Here is a 17,336-nt window from a genome sequence, read left to right on the forward strand (position 1 = left end):
TAATGTCTAGTGGAACATTTTAAAGCTGGGTAAAGATGGGCATATTTGAAGATACTAAGGTAGGAAGCAGATGACAGGGAGAGGCTGAAGATATGAGGTGGGGAGGAGATGGCAGAAGCGACAATTTACTGGGGAAGACAGTAAGGTCAAAGATCAAGTATACAGTGTATGAGCTGGACTTGACAATGACAAGAACTGCAGCACTAGAAGGAAGGAGGAGAGAGTAGAAGATGGTGTCAAGGTGTTCTGAGATGAAGAGAAAGGGGGTGGGGGAAGAGTTCACATTGAATGTTTTCTTTTTCCCCCCAGTAAAGTAAGGGGTAAGACCCTCATCAGCTGAGAGAAGGGAAAAAAGGAAATTTGTAAAGGCTAGAAGAGGATTTGGAATAGCTTCTGTGGGAATGAAATTGGGAATCAATTAGGAAGAACTAAAAGGGCCTAGTAGAGGTTTGATATCATGAATTTATAATGTACCTACTAATGTATTTCATGTGAATCATTCCAAAATATCTCACTACTAGATCTGGAGGTCATCACTGAAAATCACAGAACCTCAGTGTTGAAAGAGACTTTGGGGACCACTTAGTTCAACCTACACCTAAAGAAAACCTAAAAGTAGTTAACTGCTTGAAGATATCTGTTATGAGAGATTCACTATCTAAAGACAGTACACTACACTTTCAGACAGCTTTAATTGATAGGATTTTTTTCTTTAAATGTCTAAATTTGCCTCTTAGAATCTTCTACTTATTGTTACTGGTTCTGCCTATCTATGCCATTGATCATTAACTAAAAATGTTAAATCAGCAGGTATCAAAATTAAATTTACTTATTTACAGATTTCTTTCTCCCTAGCTCCCTAGCCAGGAAAGTGGACAACACTTAACCTTCTGTGAGCCATTCTCCTCCCATTTTCCAAATTCTTTCAAAAGTCACTAAAAGGGGGCGGCTAGGTGGCACAGTGGATAAAGCACCAGCCCTAGATTCAGGAGTACCTGAGTTCAAATCCGGCCTCAGACACTTGCCACTTGTGTGACCCTGGGCAAGTCACTTAACCCCATTGCCCCGCAAAAAAAAACACCCCCCCCCCAAAAAAAAGTCACTAAGAGTAGCTCAGCAATAACAACCATCAATTCTTTTATTACCTTGCAGTATGATTTGTGTAAACCTGGGTATCTGAAGTCTTCAAGGGGAAACTTCTCCTACTGTAACCCTACTTGTATCTTGGATTTCTTCCCCCTACTTATCTTGGGTGTTTCTATCCCCCATTATCAATTTTTTACTATCTCTCTTCTAGAACAAAGAACATCTACCTTTGGTAGAGAAAGGGGACAGGGAATAGTTTCACCTCCCTACAGAAGGTAGCTCAGGCACCTAAACTAGAAATCCCAGCCTTCCTTTAATTCTTTGCTTTTCAGCAGTACCATTTGTTAGATCCCTGGCAACAGTAAAACAAATCATAATTATTCTCTGAAGATGACCGTTCAACCAAAAGAATAGCTATGAAAAATAGCAAAGACTAAACCAGGAATAGGCTATTAATGAAACTAATGTCAGTAAGTGGAAAATGTTACTATTTTCAACATTTCAAAATTACTGTATTGTACCTTATTTCTCGAGTTTCTTTATATGTGTCACATTTCCTATATTCCTTTTATTTCTCTTCTCCTTTCCTGTTTGTTTGGAAAACCAGTGTAACAAGCTGAAGTCACAGAGCTTCAATGAAATCTGACTTGACCACACCAACAGCATTCTCCTTTCTAGCATATGCACCATCATATGTTAAATTACACATAGAGAATTGAAGCAAAAGCTTCATCGACATCAAGATCAATCACCTCTATTGCTTCTTTCTAATCTCTAAAGAAAACAACCCTATTAAAGGAGGAAAATAGGGGGCAGCGGATAAAGCACTGGCCCTGGATTCAGGAGGACCTGAGTTCAAATACGGCCTCACACACTTGACACTAGCTGTGTGACCCTGGGCAAGTCACTTTTTTTTTAAAGTGAGGCAATTGGGGTTAAGTGACTTGCCCAGGGTCACACAGCTAGTAAGTGTTAAGTGTCTGAGGCCGGATTTGAACCCAGGTACTCCTGACTCCAGAGCCAGTGCTCTATCCACTGCACCACCTAGCTGCCCCAGGGCAAGTCACTTTTAACTCTCATTGCCACAAAAAAAAAAAAAAAAAAAAAAAAAAAAAGGAAGGAAAATGGTTTCATTCAGGAAGATTTGTTCTCTTGCCCCATTTATTCGTCCAAATCTAAAATTTTTTCATTATAGCAAATTCTGCAAGAAGCTTTTCTTATCTATGAAAATTCAGGTTTATAGAACAAATAAATTAAGGATCACTGCTTAAAAAAACCAAAAAACTTGTTACAAGAGTCTTTAAGTTTCAATTCTATGAAAATTTAAACACCATTTTCCTGCAATTCATATGCTTTGTAAAGGAAAGTTCATCAGCACTTTTGTTTGTTTTTATTACTTTTAAACTGAGAGAAAATGAAAACCAAGGTAAATGTTATTTCTTTAGAAGCAGGCCTGACAAAATGATTATATAGAAAAGGAAGCTAGGCAGCTAGGTGGCGCAGTGGATAAAGCACTGGCCCTGGATTCAGGAGTACCCGAGTTCAAATCTGGCCTCAGACAGTTGCCACTTACTAGCTGTATGATCCTGGGCAAATCACTTAACCCCCATTGCCACGCAAAAAAAAAAAAAAAAAAAGTTAAATGAATATTACTTATGGGGGCAGCTAAATGGCGCAGAGGATAAAGCACTGGCCCTGGATTCAGGAGTACCTGAGTTCAAATCCAGCCTTGGACACTTGACACTTACTAGCTGTGTGACCCTGGGCAAGTCACTTAACCCCCACTGCCCCGCAAAAAAAAAAAAAGAAAAGAAAAAGGTGGCTTACAGGAGAGAAGTAAACTCTGCGGTATACATTAACATTTAATTTTCCTATCACCAATGTGTTGTTTCTCATGTATTTTCCAAATAAATGAAAATGAAGATGTTTTCACACATAATGGAAATTTTTTAAAAACACATCAAACTTCCCTGCCATACTGAACAGAAAATGGTTAACATTATAGAATATGTTGTTGATTGTTCAGTTACCATGAATAACCATTACTATACTTCAATAAAATGGTTTTCTTCAGTTACTGAGGTATCTGTAAGAGCAAGATGAGTGAGGAAGCACTGAACTGATCATACATAGGCCATGCTTAGAGAACACTGTTATTTACTTTGAGGCATCATCTAAATAACTCACCTGATTTCTTTTAATCCCTCCCTCTGTATAACTTGAAGAATTTCTTTATGGCTCATGGGTGTATTGGGATATTTCTCCAGGACCTGGAGAGAGAAAAAACACATAAAAATGAATTGCTTGTTTCTTAATTTAACTATGTTATCTATTCAATAAAAACAGAGGAATTTTGAACGAACAAGTATGTTTGTTGGACTAAAAAGAAAAATAAATAAAAAGGATGAGACATGATTTTTTAGTATCGTCCCTCATCCAATATCAAACACAACAAAATATGGTATAGAAAGCAAAACTAGAAACCCAACTGTTCATATGAATTTAAAAACAAAAACAAAAACCAATGAATTCCAAGCTAAGAAAATGGAAAAAAAATGTACTGATTATGGTGCCTGGCACATAACAAATGCCTATTGAATTGAAAATCAGTATGCTATCCAATTACAGTTTCTCTCTGGTTAGAAACACAACCATGGGGCAGCTAGGTGGTGCAGTGGATAAAGCACCAGCCCTGGATTCAGGAGGACCTGAGTTCAAATCTGCCACACACACCTGACACTTACTAGCTGTGTGACCCAGGGGGAAAGTCACTTAGCCTTCATTGTCCCACACCGAAGGAAAAAAAAAAAGAAAGAGAAAAGAAACACAACCAAGCCTTGACAAATATACCTTTCTAACCTATTAAAAAGCCAAGAATCCTTTTAAAAAGCACCAGTGAAATCAGTTAATTCAATAAAAATGAATAATTCTATATTAACATGGATAATATGGATTCTATATTAACATGGATAATTCTATATTAACATGGATAATATATATCACAATATAATGTCCTCTTTTACTTCCTCACCACTATGATAAAATTTAGTTATCAAAATTAGGGAAAAAAATAGAGAAAGCAATCTCTAGAGCCCAGGTTCTTAACCTTTTATGTTTGTCATGGACACCCTCTCCCCCACCCCCCCACCCTGCCCCAACAATCTTGTAAAGCCTGTGGATCCCTTCTCAGAATGTTTTAAAATGCATAAAATATATTATAGCATTACAAAAAGAAGAAATTATATTTAAATAAAATTATCCATGTTTTGATCCAAATCACTTAACCATTCTAGGACCAAGCATAAGTTATTGGGTCACTCCAACTGAAGATGACTTTCCAAGTTCAGTTCAATTTCATTCAGTACACATTTATTAAATACCTAGCGTGTTCAAGGTACTTATGGGGGCATAAGAACAGCCTCTAACCTCAAGAATCTTACACTCAGGACAAAACATACAAATAGATGAATAAATTTTAAAAATCATTTGAAGAAGTAAAGAACAATAAAAACTAGAACATCATTGAGATAATGAATGCAAAAGCAGACTGCAAAGTATAATGGTGAGGTGCAAAAAGTCATTAATAGTCTGATGTCAAAGACAACACCAAACCATTGATGACTCTTCTTTGGGGCTTCTTTCTTCTGGCTCACCTTCACAGACTTGCTAATATGTTGAACTGTTTCCAAAATACCAGAACTGATGAGGCTAGATTCAATCTATTTTCAGATCTCCTAGAAAATAGGGCTATTGTTACAAGTCCACTGCTGATATCTTCTGTGATAAAAGGAAGCACAAAACCATTGTACTCAGTCTTATCACCAGTATATCTTGGTTTCTTTATGCACCACCACCATCAATGAGCGAAAAAAGAAGGGAGATTCTACTACAAAGATGCTGCCATTGGCTTCAGTGACTCCTGTCTCCAATTTCTTCTTTTAAAACTCTAAACTTGTGGGGGCAGCTAGGTGGCACAGTGGATAAAAGCACTGGCCCTGGATTCAGGAGGCCCTGAGTTCAAATCCAGCCTCAGACACTTGACATTTACTAGCTGTGTGACCCTAAACAAGTCATTAACCCTCACTGCCTGACCCCCCTGAAAATCAAAAACAAAAACAAAAAAAAAAACCACTCTAAACTTGCAACAGAAGCATTAGAATTATGACAATATATGCATTCTTGCAGAACATTATTTTTATAAAATTCAACCAGAGAAATGTGATTAATAGAATTTAAGCATTAATAATCTTCATGCTGGATTTTCATAATTGAAAAGGAATATCTGGGAATAAACTGGAATAGCAAGGTGTATGTGTGTGAGGGGGGCCACACAAATCAAAATATCAGCATACAAGCTGGGTCCCAGTTGAACTCTCCCCACATCCTTCTCCAAACAACTTTAAAATAATGCTTCAAATCAAATTTTGGAGTGGCAGAGCCAATAAAAGTCCTTCCTTCAGTGCCTTCAGGATGGCTGAAGGTGGAGATCATGACATGTATGCCTGTATGCAAACACACACACACACACACACACACACACACACACACACACTCACATGCATGCGCACCCTAAAGCATAGTACAGGGCACATGACTTAAAAAAAAAAATTAACTGAAGTAAATATAAAATGGGTTCTACATAACCTGCAAAAATTGATTCACCTCTTAATGGTTAATACAGAAATGAAAACACATGCTATGTCATTATAATGACCAAGCTTATCCCAGAAAAAGGTCAGAATATGCACCTTCCTCCCAGAGGCAAGGAACTATGGGCATAGTACAGTGCATACAGTGTCAGACCTGGCTGATTTCAGAACTTTGTTGAGTTGCTTTTTCTCCTCTTTTATTCTGGTACCTGGGTTGGATTGGTGGGGAGCAAAAGTGGCTGAAGAATATATTTGGAAATAAAGTAATGTCTAAAATTAGTATCTATTTTTTAAAACAATCACAGGATGAAAACATCTGCAATCTCTGATATTCTGATAGGAAAAGGTTTTGATGGCAATTGATGAATAGCTTCTATATAATGAAATGGCATGTCTGGGCCATATAAAGGACATAGAATTGTTGCCATGGGATGACAATTTGGCAACAGAAAAGATGGGTTTAAATTCAAACTGCTACATACTGCCTGGAGGCGACCTTGAGAAAACAGCTTAACCTCTCTGGGCCCCCCAGCTTCAGGATTTGTAAAATTAGAGTAATACACCAGATCTCCAGGTCCTTTCTAGTTCTGATTCTATGATCCTATAACTATTATTATTATGTTCATTATTTCCATACTGTATTTTGATCTTGTCTGGTTAGTAGTATTAACACCTTCAAAGTTTTACCTGGATAATACATATGGAATGAATGCACTAGTCTTACTTCTAGACAGAAACAACTTTTTTTCGAGTAGCCATCATAGCCTATAAACAATCTTCAAAGAAAAAAAAAATCATTCATTTGGTAAAATCACTGCTTTTATTTTAGACAGGTTACAGGGTGTTTGTATAACAGCCATGAAAGTAACATCATTACCAAAATAAGCAGGTACCATTACATGGTACTCACCCATTTTGAAATCCAAATAGAAAACATGGTTTCTGTGAACCACCTGTATAAAATCATAAAGCACTAAACAAACCTAAAACCTTGTCACCACCACAATCACCCATACTGGAAATTCTGATCAGTTTTGTGTGTGCTTCATGCACAGTAGACTAGATATACAAGGTTGAAAGAAAGAAAGAAAGAAAGAAAGAAAGAAAGAAAGAAAGAAAGAAAGAAAGAAAGAAAGAAAGAAAGAAAGAAAGAAAGAAAGAAAGAAAGAAAGAAAGAAAGAAAGAGAGCCCATAACCTTCATCAAAAGGCAAAGGACTTTCAGGACCCCTAGTCTAATGGACATTTTAGAACCCCTAAAACCATTTTTCCTTGGTGATCCAAAAGGACATCTTATGGCAAATACTATGACGATAAATTTAAAGGCATCTGATTTTAGTTATTCAAGAATGTAGGAAAAAAACATGGTTCACTGGCAAACATGCCACAACACAATACGGCTGTTCAAAGAACACCATGTGGTAGAAAGAATATTCAAGAGAACATCTAACAGCAGGCATTGTGTCAAGAATAGAATTTGAGTGTGATTTCTTGGGATGGGGGGTGGCAGAGAAGGTCTGTAGTTTCATAATTGGACTGTTATAGTGAAAAGTCAACGATAGCACCTCACACCTATCAGACTAGCCAACATGACAGAAAAGGAAAATGACAAATTCCACACAAATGATGTGGAAAACTTGGCACTGTTGGTGGAATTATAAACTGGTCCAACTAATCTAAACAATTTGGAACTACACCCAAAGGACTATAAAACTGTGCGTATCCTTTGACCCAACAATACTACTACTACTAGGTCTGTATCCCTAAAAGATCAAAGAAAAGGAAGAAAGGACCTATTTGTTTAAGAAAAAACAAAAACAAAACAAAACAAAAAAATAGACATTAAGATTGTTTTTACATGTAATTGGAAAAAATTAAATTATAAATAAATGGAAAAAAGAAGAAAAAAAAAGAAGCATTTAAAGCTGCTCTTTTTGTGGTAGCAAAGAAATGGACATTGAGGGGATGCCCATAAATTGGGGAATGACTGAATAAGTTCTGGTATATGATTGTGATGGAATGCTGTTGTGCTATAAGAAAGAACAGGGAGAGTATTTTCAGAAAAACCTGGAAAGACTTATATGAACACATGCAAAGTGAAATGAGCAGAATCAGAACATTTTACACAGTAATAGAAATATTATATAAGGTTGATCAACTGTGAAAGACTTAGCTATTCTGATCAAGACAATGATCCAAGACAATTCCCAAGGACCCATGATGAAAACTGGTATCCACCTCCAGAGAAAAATGATGAATCCTGGATGCACATTGACGCATACTTTTTACCTTACTTTATTTTTCTTGGGTTTTTTGTCCATTTTCTTTTTCAACATGGTTAACATATGTGTTGCATTTATTGCATGACTTTACATTTTTTACATGTACATGTACAATTGATATCAAATTACTTGCCTTCTCAAGGAAAGGGAAGAGGAAGGAAGAGAATTTAGAACTCAATATTTTTTAAAATGAATGTTAAAATTTTTTTACATGTAATTGGGAAATATTTTATGAAATAAAAATTGAAAAAAATTAAAAATAAAATTTTAAAAAGAGTCACCCATAGATATTAACTATAGACTTAGATCCTAACAGTCTTGGTTTTACCATATCAATCAGCTTTCCAAACAAACTTGAGCAATCAACACTTTTACCTTCTCTGGACCTATGATGGATGGGGTTCTTTGTAGAGGTGGAGAGGCATGGGGTGTGGGACACTGTATATGAGACTTTTATGTGTTGGTTTTGCTGAATTACTTTTTTCCCTCTTTTTTATAAAAGATGTTTTTCTGGGAGAAGAAGAGAGAAGAGACTGAGGAGGTGAGGAAAGGAGAAGGGGAGGAGAAGTAAAATAACTGAGAAATAAAAAGGTAATAATAAAATTTATTTTTTAAATGAAAACATTGGGCTCAGTCTTTAAGATTCTATGATTCATAACTGGTGTTGGAAAGAAATGAATAAGAAGTAGATCAAAAGAAATCAATCCCTTCTCTTTTTTTTTAAAATTCTGTCAAAGGAGGTAAGTGGTCAACAACAACAAAGCCCAGGAAAGTCAGGTCAAAGAAAAAGACGTAACATTTAGTAGGTAAGGGACTGCTTATAAACTTAAAAGAGCAGTGTCTCTAGAAAAAGGGACAATCATAACTCTATCCTAAGAGGTTGATATATGAACTGGAGGTGGGAAAGTGGAGGTAAGTTTTTGATATTGTCAATCAACAAATCATCCTCAATATCCCTTGCTGTCTTTAGATCAATAAGCAATTATCACTTGAGTTTATTTAACACATCACTGTGTTCTAAAAAAAAATTTCATGTTTACCTCTCTTTAGAGATTCAAATATCACCAAATATTTCTCTACTCCCAAGTTAAACTCCTCAAAAAAAAGGACAATCTACAAATTACCTCTAAAAATACCAAATCTAGGTCCAATATTTACTCATTTATCATGCTGACCTCTAATGTTCTTTCTCTAGTCTTATCATTTAGCCCATTGCTACAGTATTACAAAAATAAAACACCATTTCTTGTAGCCTCAAACACATATTACTAACTTAATAATGGGGGGGAGGGAGGTAAAGGAGGCCTTTAAAAACCCAGAAGTGAACTAAAAATATCTAAAGCAGCATTTTTTGTTGTAGCAAAGACCTGGAAATAAAATAAGGCAGGTGCCCACCACTCAGGGAATAGCTGAAAAACTATAATACTAGGTATTAAGATTGAATAGCAGGGGTGCAGCCAAGTGGTGCAGTGGATAGAGCACCAGCCCTGGATTCAGGAAGACCTAAGTTCAAATCCAGCCTCAGACACTTAACATTTACTAGCTGTGTGACCCTGGGGGCAAGTCACTTAACCCTCATCGCTGCGCCCCCCTGAATATCCTCATAAGTGTCAATGGTGCCAGTGGTGCCCAATATACAAAGACTCCAACCTCAAAAACAATCGGTACTCAACAAATCATTCATAGCTATTCCTTTTCTATAATGTCCTAAGACTCAAACCTGAAACATTTTTACAGGCACCATCCTTTCTAAGAGTGAATAAACTCATATTTACCATAATCTAATTGTTGTTTCTGCCCCCAGTGCATCTTTTGCTTAGAACCCTGTCAGATAAAGAAACAAAAAAACAAAAACTACATAAATGCAGCTACCAATCAGGGCTTCCATGAAATTTTTCCTTCTCCTCAAGTGTCTCATTCATAAGTACTTCTATCACTGCTTTTTACTACTGCTGAAACATACTACACATTTCCACCTCCATAACTTATCACTAACCAACAACTGGAAAAGCCATCAGCCTGCTTCTCCTAGATTGAGAATCTGTCCCTGGTTTAATGGACAAAAGTGAACACCACCATACAAGGTCCAACTCATATTTAAAAGGATAGAGAAGGGCAAAAAAATCTAACCAAAGCCGTCAAAATATTTTGGCTGTTGAGAAAGCAAAAATAGATAATTCACGTTTTTCTGCACACATGAATCTAGATTTTTTTTTTTTTGTCAATAAGAAAAATGTATTTTCCACTATGAAGACATCAGCTTGCATTCTGTGTGCAGTATTTTCAAATGATGCATTGGAAAGGTTTTCTTGACAAAAGGGGAAAAAGAATAAACTTTAAAACGCCTCTCCAAAATAGGAGAATGCCAGTCTTGTACTGAACTATTTCTTTATTCAGAAAGTGTTGAAATCGCCAAATAATCAGGTTTAGAAAAGTTATCCCTAAATCACAGGTGTTACCATGGAAAGGAACCAAACCAAAACATAATTAGGGCCCAAGTCTCCACAAATACCATTGCCTCCCCATTTTGACAAAGGAAAAAGCTCACAGAATAGGAAGACAACAAAGAAAGGAGACTCTGCTTCCACAGCTATGGCCTAGACAACTAGTTTTGGCTAAACGAGGGCTAAGTACCATCCTTACAGAAATAGGCTACTAAGTGGATCTGCTGGCTGGCAGCACAGAAACAAAACTGCATGTATTCATGCAGTTTTAGAGAATGCCACAATTAAATATCTCTCTCCCAATTCAGGGTAAATATTAAGGAAACAGAGTTTCTAAATGCTAAAATGTGTCAACTTGGAGGAGGGAGCACATCCTAACTCCAGAAAAGATTTTTGCTCCCCATAGTAATTAAAAATTATAACTACAAGTTCTAGGGTTAAGTATTTGTCATCAACAGTGGATTTATAAAGATATAAAAGACTAGAATGTACCTAAGTTAAAGGTTTGTGGAGTTTCAACATTGACATCAGGTAGATGACAGCCCCGGATATAATAACCAGCAAGAGCACCATCTGCTGGTAACTTATACTCAAGAAACAGGATCCCTAGAAGCTAGAAAATTTTTAGGTAAGAAATTCAAACTGCATAAAGTCCTAACAAAAAAAAATATGCATACAACAAAGAAACATTTTAAAATATTTAAAGTATTTAATCTAATAATCCCAAACCCAATGGCCTTTTCTCAATCATTCTCTTTTCTGAGTTCTCATGAACTTTTCTAACTACCATCCTTCCCATTTTAGAGAATTCTCTTCTCTTCCCTAACACGTTTTCTTAGTTTTATCTACTACTTGATAGTTCCTTCTCAGTGTCCTTTTCTGTATCTTCCTCCTCCCCACTGACCTCCTTATAGTAAGACAAATCCCAAACGAATAAACAATCTGAACATAGCAACATTATAAAAAATTTGAGAAAATGGGTTCAATATCTCTCACATATTAGAAACATTAGCCATTACAATGAGAGCAAAATTATATTGGAGGATTAACAGGGGAAATCAAAATACAAAATATATTTATAGATAACAATGCAGGGGCAGCTAGGTAGCACAGTAGATAAAGCACTGTCCCTGGATTCAGGAGGATCTGAGTTCAAATCTAGCCTCAGACACTTGACACTTAATAGCTGTGTGACCCTGGGCAAGTCACTTAACCCTCATTGCCTCACAAGACAACTAGAAAATCCAATGGGTTCAACAAAAACATTTAAGATAACATATTCAGCAGGATACAAGATCAAGTAACAAAAACCATCCTCATTTTTAGATGAAATTCAATCTAAATTCCCCGCATACGGCCAAAAAATATTTGACAGTTGTAACCCTTATAAATACAACCACAAAATTCTCATAACTAAAATTTTAAAAACTGAATACTTAATGTTCATAGTTTGATCTTTTCAGCAGAGTAAAAATAACAATACTTTTGAAATTAATTTATAGATTTAATGTAATTCTCAAAATGCCATACATTTCTTTCTTTTCTTTTCTTTTTTGGTGAGGCAACTGGGGTTAAGTGACTTGCCCAGGGTCACACAGCTAGTAAGTGTTAAGTCTCTGAGGCCGGATTTGAACTCAGGTCCTCCTGACTCCAGGGCCGGTGCTCTACCCACTGCGCCACCTAGCCTCCCCAAAATGCCATACATTTCTTTGTGAAACTGCATAAAATGATAAATTATTTTCTTGTTTAAAATTAATAATGAACAAAATATACGGGCAAGAATATTAAGAAGAAAAATTTTAGGAATATGAACTCAGCATTTCTAGAATTAAAAACTTATTACAAACTAGTTACTTTTTGGGGGGGGGAGGGGGGCAATGGGGTTTAAGTGACTTGCCCAGGGTCACACAGCTAGTAAGTGTCAAATGTCTGAGGCCGGATCTGAACCAAGGTACTCCTGAATCCAGGGCTGGTGCTTTATCCACTGTGCCACCTAGCCGCCCCCTACAAACTAGTTACTTTTGTTTGTTTGTTTGTTTGTTTGTTTAGTGAGGCAATTGGGGTTAAGCGACTTGCCCAGGGTCACACAGCTACTAAGTATTAAGTGTCTGAGGCCGGATTTGAACTCAGGTCCTCCTGACTCCAGGGCCGGTGCTCTACCCACTGCGCCACCTAGCCTCCCCAAAATGCCATACATTTCTTTGTGAAACTGCATAAAATGATAAATTATTTTCTTGTTTAAAATTAATAATGAACAAAATATACGGGCAAGAATATTAAGAAGAAAAATTTTAGGAATATGAACTCAGCATTTCTAGAATTAAAAACTTATTACAAACTAGTTACTTTTTGGGGGGGGGGGGGGGGCAATGGGGTTTAAGTGACTTGCCCAGGGTCACACAGCTAGTAAGTGTCAAATGTCTGAGGCCGGATCTGAACCAAGGTACTCCTGAATCCAGGGCTGGTGCTTTATCCACTGTGCCACCTAGCCGCCCCCTACAAACTAGTTACTTTTGTTTGTTTGTTTGTTTGTTTGTTTAGTGAGGCAATTGGGGTTAAGCGACTTGCCCAGGGTCACACAGCTACTAAGTATTAAGTGTCTGAGGCCAGATTTGAACTCAGGTACTCCTGAATCCAGGGCCGGTGTTCTATCCACTACACCATCTAGCTGCCCCCAAACTAGTTACTTTTAAAATTATCTTGGACTAACTGGGTAGCATTATACCAAAAATTAAATTTAAGTTTATATCTCAAATTATCTGCCACAATAGTCTGCGAGTAGTTAAAAAGTTAAAAGAAAATTAAAAATTATAATTATCTCATCTGTAGAGGACCAACTACCCCCCTGTGAGAACCCTACCCCAACAAGATTTGCCAACAACCAAAGATACCCTCCTCCTTCTCCTTTGGCCCAGGATCCATACCAGCTCACTAGGATTGTAAGATATGAGGATCTATGAGCCCAGTTCCTTCTGATAAGACAGAGCACCACTAGGCCTCCATCTGACCTACAGACGAATTTTCATTTATGTGTTGTCTCCCACAACGTGAATATAATTTCCCTGAGAGACCGCCCTAATCTCTATTTTTCTATTCATATGCCCTATGCTTAACACAGTACTTGGATATAGTAAATGCTTATTCATTCATTTATTCATGCAAACATACAGCATTTTAGACTTACAAAGTGCTTTCCTCACAATAACCTTGTATCTTTCCCCCCATTTCCAGTAAGTCCAGGCGCTGAAATAAACTCCTGGAATACTGTAAAAGCACCAGAAAAAAAAAAAGTCCCTGCTCTCAGGGAGTTCACACTTTAATGGAGGAGACAACATGTAAATAAGTAGGCACATAAAAGACTTATACAGAGTACATGAAAGTCTGAAAAGGGAAGTCATTAAAATTTATTATGCAGGGGCAGCTAGGTGGCACAGTGGATAAAGCACCGGCCCTGGATTCAGGAGTTCCTGAGTTCAAATCCGGCCTCAGACACTTGACACTTACTAGCTGTGTGACCCTGGGCAAGTCACAACCCCCACTGCCCCGCAAAAAAAATAATAAATAAATGAATGAATGAATAAATAAATAAAATTAATTAATTAAAATTTATTATGCACCTGCTATGTACTAAAAGCCTCACACAACACTGAAAGGACAGGGAAATATTGTCTGCAGAAGGTGGGCTTTGAGTACAATCTTAAAGTAAGATAAGAAAACTAAGAGGTAGGGGCAGCTAGGTGGCACAGTGGATAAAGCACTGGCCCTGGATTCAGGAGGACCTGAGTTCAAATCTAGCCTGACACTTGACACTTACTAAGCTGTGTGACCCTGGGCAAGTCAATTAACCCTCACTGCCTTGCCAAAAGAAAAAAGAAAACTAAGAGGTAAAGGTGAGGGTGCAGAGCACTCACTGAAAGCGTGAGGGACAGCAAGAGTCCCTGTTTGAGAAGCTGGGGGAAGGGGAAGATTTTATGAAGCACCTACTCTGTGCTGACCAAAGAAACTCTAAGTTGGGGGAGGAAGACTAGAAAGGCAGGATGGGGTCAGGTCATAAGAGCTTCCAATGCCAAACAGAAGACTTCATATTGGATCCCATGGGTAAAAAGGCTAAAGCTCAAAGATGGTAACTTGTCAGCGCCAAGGACCCAAATCATGGCGACTGCCCAAGTTCTTGGGCCTATATTGCAAAATTATCTATTTCAATGCCAGTGATACTCCATTCTCCTTCACACATCTTCTCTGAGGAGCCTTTCTTCTCCCACCCTGCTACTGCAAAAACACCTCCTGCAAGGACTGCCGCCATAGCTGCTGGTGGGTCTCTCCCTATTCCATTACATCTTCCATTCAGCCACCAAAATGATTTTCCTAAAGCACAGGCCCAACCATGTCCTTCCCCCCTCAATAACCTCCAAATCGCCTGCAAGAGAAAATGCAAAATGATCTGATCAGAGTCCTTCATAACCGAGCTCCCGCCTACATTTCCAGTCTCCTCACACCTTACTCCCTGCCTTGTACTCTTAGATCCAGTGACACAGTCTCCTGGCCATTTCACAAACAAGACATTCCATCCTGCCACTCTGGACACTCTCTCTGGCTATGCCCCATGTCTGCAATGTTCTCCTTCCTCCCCTCAACTACTAACCTCCCTAGCTTCCTTTAGATCCTATATGAAATCTCACCTTCTGCAGGAAGTGTTCTCCAACCCCTCTTCCCCCCACCTTAATTACTTCCTATTTATCCTGTATATAGCTTGCTTTGTATATTTGTATATCTGTTGTCTCCCCTATTTGATAGTGAGCTCCTTGGGGGCAGGGGCTGTCTTTTGTCTCTTTTTTGCATCCTCCACATTTAACACAGTGCCTGGCAAACAGTGGGTGATTTAATAAATATTTATTGACTGTACTGTCAAGGAGAGTTCAGCTGAAATATTAACTTTATTTTAGTATAGTAAAAAATGGGGGGGGGGGGGCAGCTAGGTGGTGCAGTGGATAAAGCACCAGCCCTGGATTCAGGAGGACCTGAGTTCAAATCTGGCCTCAGACACTTGACACTTACTAGCTCTATGACCCTGGGCAAGTCACTTAACCCTCATTGCCCCGCAAAAAAAGCCAAAAACCAACCAACCAACCAAAAACAAACAAAAAAATATGGGGCTAAATTCAATTCAACCTACACTTATGTGGCCATTTATTGACCACTGGAGAATAAACTAATAAGGTGGTTCCAGAGCTCAAGGAACTTAGAGTTTAATATCACAGATAAACTAGATCTACAAGTAGAAGAGTCAAAATGAATTAACGGGTTTAACTCTCAGGGAATGTGGGAAGATAGACAATCCAGAGTGAGAGAAAAAGACATTTGCAGAAAAGGATCAGGACAAAACAGCAACAAACTCATGGAACACCAAACCACTACATACACAGTACAGAAAACAGATTCATAGGACAGACAATATACACACTGGGAAACACAAAGACACACAGTAACCAAAAGAGAAACAAATCTAATGACAAACTTCATGTACTGGGGCAAAATATGGAGCCATATAAAATTAACCACATCTTAACCAGCCATAGATTTCCAGACTACTGGCTTCTGCCTTCGTATTGGTTTAACCACAAGAGGGCAATATTTGTATACCCAAGTGTACAAGTGGGTCAGTGTGAAAACAAAAGATTTGTTTTGTGAAGAGTCTATGGCAATATTAATCACTGTTAATAAACATTTAAAGCTTTCAATATCACACTATTACTACTTGCTTTTGAGGGTTTTCAAACTGTCTACTGAAGGATCTATAAATTATTTTCCTAGAGTGTCCACAAAAATATCGGTCAATCCCCACTTCCAGGGCTCTACACTTGCCTAATTAACACCTGCACCTTAATTCTTGTTGTATTTATCAATTCACTAGAAAGCACACAAAGGCACAAATTCAGGCCGTGGATCTCAAGAATTCTGGAAAAAGGATTTAAAAGGCTCCTTTTAAAAATCCAGAACCTGAAAAGTGTTATGGAATGCTAATCAAGGGTAGAATGCTCTGATTAGTTTTTCTAAATGACCACATTAATTTCAGGCATTTCAAAAGTCAGTGCGGTGATTAATATCTGTGTGCACTACAGAAAATTTTAACCAGACAAAAAAAGATTGCAAATTTCAACTGTATGGTACTAAATCCTCATAGACCTGGGCAATCCAAAATTATCCCTAAAAAGCCATTCTAAGCACATTCTAACAGAAAACATTCTAACATCATAACCACAATTTACTAAATATTTGTGGGTTATTATAGCTAGCAAATGTTTTATTTTAAATCTCTATCTCTGGGGCAGCTAGGTGGCACAGTGGATAAAGCATCAAGCCCTGAATTCAGGAGGACCTGAGTTCAAATCTTGCCTCAGACACTTGACACTTACTAGCTGTGTGACCTTGGGCAAGTCACTTAACTCTCATTGCACCCCCCCCCAATCTATATATCACATTTGTGGGCATCTTAAGTTCTACTTTATTTCAGTTTATTTTGAGGGGGTGGGGCAATGAGGGTTAAGTGACTTGCCCAGGGTCACACAGCTAGTTAAGTGTCAAGTGTCTGAGGCTAGATTTGAACTCGGGTCCTCCTGATGCCAGGGCTGGTACTTTATCCACTGTGCCACCTAAGCTGCCCCCAGTTCTACTTTATTTCAAATCAGTTTCAGATTTATCTCATTTGAGTCTCAAAATCTTTCCATAAAGCATGTCAGGCAAGCAATATCCCCATCTTGTAAAAATAAAAAAAAATTATACAACATACATATACTTTACGTTCATTGGAACTTAACTATTATTTTGAATGATCTCAGTTTTATTTTCACTTCTGATACAATGATCATATGATCTGACA

At 37.7% G+C, this 17,336-nt stretch overlaps 1 protein-coding gene across 3 annotated transcripts in view; it reads right to left on the reverse strand.

Annotated features, from left to right (window-relative positions):
• Positions 1-17,336, reverse strand: part of ASXL2 (ASXL transcriptional regulator 2) — a 170,599-nt gene that overhangs the window by 99,245 nt on the left and 54,018 nt on the right. For all 3 annotated transcript variants that reach the window (XM_043982493.1, XM_043982494.1, XM_043982492.1), the window contains exons 2-3: positions 3,274-3,356; positions 888-890 (exon numbers count right to left, since the gene is read on the reverse strand). In XM_043982493.1, the coding sequence (XP_043838428.1) occupies positions 888-890; positions 3,274-3,356 (86 nt within the window). The remainder of the gene's footprint in view (positions 1-887; positions 891-3,273; positions 3,357-17,336) is intronic.

Source organism: Dromiciops gliroides, chromosome 2 (assembly GCF_019393635.1).
Source record: "Dromiciops gliroides isolate mDroGli1 chromosome 2, mDroGli1.pri, whole genome shotgun sequence".
Classification (NCBI taxonomy): Eukaryota; Metazoa; Chordata; class Mammalia; order Microbiotheria; family Microbiotheriidae; genus Dromiciops; species Dromiciops gliroides.